General features: G+C 44.2%; 1 protein-coding gene across 1 annotated transcript; it reads left to right on the top strand.

Annotated features, from left to right (window-relative positions):
* Window positions 1-1,214: 1,214 nt before the first annotated feature.
* Window positions 1,215-6,135, top strand: LOC102309468 (zinc finger protein 391). The gene is made up of 2 exons (XM_014339618.2): window positions 1,215-2,072; window positions 4,235-6,135. Exons 1-2 carry the CDS (start codon window positions 1,787-1,789, stop codon window positions 5,431-5,433), a joined length of 1,485 nt encoding a protein of 494 aa, XP_014195104.2. The 5' UTR covers window positions 1,215-1,786; the 3' UTR covers window positions 5,434-6,135.
* The last annotated feature ends 625 nt before the right edge of the window (window positions 6,136-6,760 follow it).

The following is a 6,760-nucleotide window of genomic DNA, read 5'->3' as shown; positions in this document are numbered from 1 at the left end:
CCTGAAGCCCCACCTTGGGGAGAGTGGAGTGGGAATCTGACAGGTGGATTGGAGAAAGGTCTGCAGGGATGTGGTGTAGACAGAAGTGAGTTTTATCCTCAGATATGACTACGTGGGTTGAGGATACCAGCAGCAGGAATGAAATAAAATGAAATTTCTGTCTGTAATTTAAATAGCTTGGTCACTTTAAGGCCAAATGGAAGCTTATACAGCAAGCAACTGACAAGATCAGCAGTTTTATACAGGATAAAGATACGTTCCCATGCTCAGTCACCATAAACGCACAGTAAGTTATTAGAAACTGCTAGTCCATGACCGGGTCCTCACTTCACCTGCTGCTTGTCGTGTAGAGATGTTCAGGAAATTTGGAGCTACTGTGTGTGTCACCAGTGTCTTTATGAATAATTATCCTTTCATTTGATTAAGATCCTGCTTTTTTTTTATGGGGTACTTGTCTTATTTATAGGGATTGTCATGTCTCACCAGAGAAGGAAACAGGTGATTCATCAAAAGACTTGCTGCAGGACTAGAAAAAAGAGAAAAGAAAACTAAAAATAACAAGAATTGATATTACTGACAAACTTTATTAACAACCTGACTGCATCCAATGAGCTCTAGCTAACAGCGGCACCTGTGTCAGGTAAGTCCAAGGTGAGTGACAAACAGCAGCTCAGTGATGACCTAGTCCTCTAACAGTAAACCAGGAGGACAGAATCTTGCTCCATCTGGCTGCTGCTCATAACGGAGCCAACAAGGCAGCTGCTGGACCACATGAGGACTATGAATTACTGTGGACTCAATCTGAACCAGATTCCTATTTCTTTAAACTTTATTAATAAAGTTGGAATTATTCAACAAACAAAATGACAATCAGTATAAAGTCAAAGTATATAATCCAAGTATAATTTTTCAAAATTTATTATTAAGCAGTTTAAATTTCAGGTAACTAACTGTGCCATGCCTCTTCCTCTGGTCCATATGCCAAAACAGACAAAGCGCTCCGAACCCAAGCAGAACACACTTTTATTAGGAGACACAGAAAGAGAATATTCATATCACTGGTTGAGAGTTTGGGTGAAGACTGCAGTTTAAACTTGGTCCCCCTGGTGTGGGTCCATCCCTTAGGTCATCTTGCACTTTGTGCAGCGAGCTTCTCCCTGTGATAGGAAGAAAACTCTCCCCACTTCACCATGGCAACTGTCTCTTGTTCTCTGGTCAGGCCTGTAGAGAGCAAGAAGAAGAGGAGAGGGAGAGCTCTGCCAGAATTTATATCTTATAGTTTCTGTGCTTTGCTGTGCCATACAGAACAGCATCCTATCACAACCCACACACAATCCGTGGGGCGGTGTCTTCTATTTGTTTGTGTCTGTTAGTATCAGAGTGTACCAGTCTACTTTCAATGCTCTATTCTACAATACCTAAACGTGTGATTAAAATTATGAGGTAGTTTAAAAATAAATAAATTCTACCACATGTGATGCTCCTCAGCCTCACCTGCTCATCATTGAATGCGCAACCTTTTTCTCTCGGCTTTCTGATCAGTTGATCTGCTGACTCACAGGCGGTTTACTTCTGGCTAAAAATGTCCCGCACAACCAGAAAGTAGCAAGGAGACGCCGGCGCACGCTCACAACTCTCCTCTGACTCCGACAGCCTCCGCTTCAGCAGGGGCGCTGTTCGCTTATGCTCTCTCCGCACCGCGCTCCTCGACGCGGAACTCGCAGCGTGTTTACCTTTCCACTGGCTCTCTTTGTTCCGGAGGCTCCCGGTGGGGAGAAGCCGCAGAATGTGCGCCGTGCAGCTGCTGCGGGTGTCGGTCCACGAGCGGATCAGCGCCGCCGCCGAAGACTTCCTGCTGCGGCTGGAGAAGGGAGAAGAAGCAGCCGAGCTCCCGGCGCTGAGAGCGCTGCTGACCGAGCGGCTGACGGCGGCCGCGGAGGAGATCGTCGCACTGCTGGAGGAGACCGTGGCGGAGTACCAGGACAGAGTGGAGCGCTCAGAGCGGGAGATCTGCCGCCAGAGGAGGCTGCTCGATGCCGTGCTCAAGCCCGAAGTCCGGCTGCAAGCGGCAGGTCAGTGTCCGGAAACAGCCGAGCGCAGCCGAACCGAGCTCGCGTTCTCGGCTGATGTCCGCGCGCAAGAGTTGAGATTGCGTGCATCCCAGCAGATACAAAGTAAAATTATTGATGAGAAAAAGAAATGATCACTTTTTCTCTCGATCTTATTTTTTTCTCATGTTTAGCAAAAGTTTGGTAAATTTAAGAAAAATGAATCCAAATGTGTCTCTGTGACTCTATGATGAGTATTTTGTCACACTTTAGTGTTGTGCTCTAATGACAATCAGCAAATGTGAGATTTTCCAGTTTTCAGAGAGTAGTCACTGTGAATCAGACTCTGACAAGATATGAAATATAAAACATTCACTCCTGTCTTATAGTTGTTTTCCAGAACTGCCGTCTTTGATTGATGTTTTCTGGTAAAGTCTAATCTGACCTTCCTGGTCTCGAGTGTAACCACTGGTTTGCACCTTGTTGTAAATCCTCTAGAGCCACCTAATGTGACTCTACATCCAACCACATGAACGATAAAGATAAATTGTGATACTTCTTATTGTTACTGGCCCAAGAACATACCTAACTTTGCCATGAAAACGCTTGTCCATTTAATTTTGAGCTTCTGACAATGGCTGTAATTCGGTTAGTCCACAGATAATGCACCAGGTCAGGTAAAATCCTGAACACAAGCAGAAGGTTTACACTTTTATTCACATCTTCACTAATTTAACATCCACTTTGGTCGTACACAGAGGTGAAACTGTGTCAGAGTGCCACAAATCACAGACCTGACTGTACATCACTCAAACTGCAACAGACAGCGTCTCTTGTCTTTCTGAGCTGTTATTAGCAATAAACTGATCGAGCATGGAATGTTTTTAGTTCATAATGTTTTCATTTCAGGAGAAAAAAAGGAGGCAAGATAAAATGAGATAAGATCAGAGAGCCTTTATTATTCCCAGAGTTGGAAAATTAACATACAGAGTAGACAGAACAGGGATAAATAGATGCACCAAATGTTAAACCCAGCAACATTTAATTATCTATAATTCTGGTCCAGTCGTGTGTACAGTCAACACTTATTTTGTCACACTCCAACTGTGACATCAGCAAAGCCCTATGTTTATACTGGCTCTTTGCAATTTTTTTCTTCAACTTCCTTCAGAAGGTGGTGCCAGTTTAGCTCAGTTGGATGAGCAGGCGACCTTATGCCGCATGGCTGAGTGTGGCCGGCCCGGGTTTGAGTCCGACCTGCGGCACTTTGCCGCATGTCTTTCCCTTCGCTTTTATGTCAGTTTTCACTGTGCACCTATCTAATAAAGCCAAAAAAATATATTAAAAATTTTTTCTTCAGAAGCAGTGCTGACTTTTGGTGCACACCTCTGTTCATGAGCATAAACTAGGCACTTCCACAGAGTGTCTAGCTAGTTAGATAATCTTCTCTGTGATGGACCACATCTGGTGATAGTTCCATTAGACCAGTCTGCAGCAGGCAAGGACCTGGTTCATAAGCTGCTGCACTGAGCACTGACCAGAACAACACGAAGGAAAGACTCTGAGAAAGGCAGCTGATTATTAATCCAATTTCACATATGCCACAAATTACATATTTAGTTATTTGCCCCAGAAAGGTCGAAGTCCTCACTGGCTGTGCTCACATCTTTTCTCTTTCTTGTTTTATCTTCAACGTCATGCTGCTCTGTTGTATCGTAATTGCCCCCTGGGGATAAATAAAGTCTTTCTGATTCTGATTTCTCCTCACACCCAGCTGTTCATGGCAGATGTCCGCCCCTCCCTGAGCCCCTGATTTCCTCTTTAACAGTGTAGGATCTTTACCTTTTGTAAAATAAAGCACTCTGAGTCAACTTTATGTGATTTGGCACCACATTGTAAAGTTAAATAATCACACAGATCAAATATATTCTCATTCTGTTCCCTCTGCTCTCTTACTTTCTCCAAAACAGAGATAGGTTTAAGTGTACAGGGTTAAGAAAGTGTGCTTCTGGCTCTTGGCATCCCAATTAGTCATGTGCCTATGATGGTGTCACAAATTGACCCCGAGCTGCTTCTTCTGCATAACAATCTGTAATCTGTAGTGGACATTATAACATATATGATGGTACAACATATTTCTGCTAGGATTGAAAGAGAACTGAGATCACATTTTGTGTCTGTTTCAGTGTTTCCTTCAGATGTTCAGCAGCCGTTGGGGAGCAAAGATGAAGTTTCCCGTGAACACCAGGAGAAGAGCTCCAGCCTGGACCCGGGGGAAGACCCAGTGCCCCCACAGATTAAAGAGGAAGAGGAAGAAGCCTGGGCCAGTCAGACAGGAGAACAGCTTCAGGACCTGCAGGTAGCTGAAATCACCACGTTCACATTCAGCCCTGTGCACGTGAAGAGTGAAGATGATGAGGAGAAGCCTGAGTCCTCACAACTTCATCACTGCTGGACTGAGGAGAGCAGAGGCTCGGAGGGAGGACCAGAAGCAGACAGGAACTCAGATCCAGATCCACTGTTACAGCCTGTTAGTGAAGACAACTCTCTGGACTCGACTGAAACTGATGACAGTGACTGTGACTGGACACAAACAAAGGAAGCCCAGTCAGGTAGAGATGTTAAAAATCCTGACAGTGATGTTGGCACTGTAGTCAAGGAGAGACCATTTCCCTGCTCATATTGTGGGAAAAGATTTAGCCTTAAGGGAAATTTGAACAGACACATAAGAGACCACACAGGAGAGAGACCATTTCCCTGCACAGACTGTGATAAGTCATTTAAAGACAGTGGCTCCTTAACGGCACACATGCGATGTCACACTGGGGAGCAACCATACAGCTGCTTGTTCTGTGGGAAAAATTTCAGTGGGAGGGGAAACATGACCAGACACATGAGGATCCACACAGGAGAGAAACCGTTCACCTGCTCAGTGTGCAATAAAAGTTTTCATGTTAAAGAACATCTCAACAGACACATGAAGTACCATACAGGGGAGAAACCTTTCAGCTGCTCTGTCTGTGGGAAAGGCTGTGCTCAGAAAACAGACTTAAAGAAGCACATGAGAGTTCACACAGGAGAGAAACCCTTCAGCTGTCCTTTCTGTGGAAAGTGCTGCGCAGAAAAAGGAGACCTAACCAAACACATGAGAGTCCACACAGGAGAGAAACCATTCAGCTGTAATATCTGTGGGAAAAGCTGTGCCCAAAAGGGGAGCCTGAAGATCCACATGAGGATTCACACAGGAGAAAAACCATTCAGCTGCTCTGTTTGTGAGAAACGTTTCACTGTTACGGGACATCTAAAGAGACACATGAAGCTGCACACAGCAGAGAGTCATCCGCCTGGGTCTGCAGAGTCACATTCAGGCAAAAGTAGAAAATGATGAGTCAGCAAACACATTGTGACGCACAATGGCCTTCTCAGACTGATCAGCTGTTGCTGGAGATGGAACTGATAAAATATACAATCATTTACAATGAAGAGGATACAATGAGCAATGAATGTTTTTTTGTTCTACAACCAAATCAAAACAGGCTTATAAAAAGTGGCGAGTTTTGATAGGAGTGTAACAGTTTGTCTTTTTACCAGGAGCTGTGAATGCATCTCTTACAAAGCTTGATGTCCTATTTATTAAAAAGTGCAGGTGGAAATATGTTTCACATGAATCTGACAGGTGTGAACAAAAAAGTACATCCTCATATCCACTTTTTTCCAGATGCAGTGTTCCTTTTAATAAAGCGCCAGGAAGGACATTTATGTGGATCATATAAATGTATTCACCGGCAAACTCTCACATTCAGCTTTAAATGTTCAAGAAAAAGGTCTGCATGCACAAGTGTTACTGCAGGACTTGTAGTGTGTGCAACAATCAGATTTATTATTGTCGGGTCAAAGCGCCTTTGGTTGACTGTTGTTGTGAACTTGCGATTATTTAATTAAAATTAAACTCAACAAATCTGCTGCTGTCCAAATGAATGTTGCGATATTGTTTGAAATTGAGGCTTTGATCAATCTGGTTTAATTTTTCTTTTTCTTTTTTAATATACCGTATTTTCACGACCATAAGACGCACTGTGCTAAAAGGCGCAGTCTCAGTTATGTGTGCCCTTACTGTATTTAACACACACATAAGGCGCACTGGACCATAGGGCGCATAAAAGTACCGTATGCGTATTTAAAAATAAAGCGGGAGCAAACCTGAATTCGGTACCTTACTCACATTTTTATTACCAATAATCGTCATCAACAACACACAAGCATACAAGTGTGCGTATTTAAAAATAAAGCAGGAGCAAAACAAAGTTTGGTACTCACATTTTTATCATCAATCAAACCCAGCGAAGTCCTCATCCTCTGTGTCTGAATTGAACAGCTGCGCTAAATCTCCATCAAACATTCCAGGTTCACTGTCTTCACAGTCAGAGTCACTTTCCGTGCCGTGCGGCTCCTCGGAAATGATGCCGGCTTTTGCGAAAGCTCGAACAACAGTGCCAGCAGACATGTTAGCCCAAGCATCTACAATCCATTGGCAAATTGTGGCGTAACTCGCCCGGCGCTGGCTTCCACTCTTAGTGAAACTGTGGTCTCCACCGGTCATCCATCGCTCCCACGCTGCTCGCAGCCTTACTTTGAACGGGCGGTTCACACCGATGTCCAGCGGTTGGAGTTCCTTTGTCAGGCCTCCCGGAATGACAGCAAGCTCACAGTTC

Source organism: Haplochromis burtoni, unplaced genomic scaffold (genome assembly GCF_018398535.1).
Source record: "Haplochromis burtoni strain Fernald_Lab_line unplaced genomic scaffold, NCSU_Asbu1 Contig_299, whole genome shotgun sequence".
Taxonomy (NCBI): Eukaryota; Metazoa; Chordata; class Actinopteri; order Cichliformes; family Cichlidae; genus Haplochromis; species Haplochromis burtoni.
The sequence above is the reverse complement of the archived record's forward strand: the minus strand, read 5'-3'. Positions and strand labels throughout refer to the sequence as shown.

Excerpts from the sequence above, each read along its gene's own strand:
- LOC102309468 (XM_014339618.2), top strand. The coding sequence starts at position 1,787 with ATGTGCGCCGTGCAGCTGCTGCGGGTGTCGGTCCACGAGCGGATCAGC. Across the intron at positions 2,073-4,234 it reads AGTCCGGCTGCAAGCGGCAG|TGTTTCCTTCAGATGTTCAG; the intron begins GTCAGTGTCCGG and ends TGTCTGTTTCAG.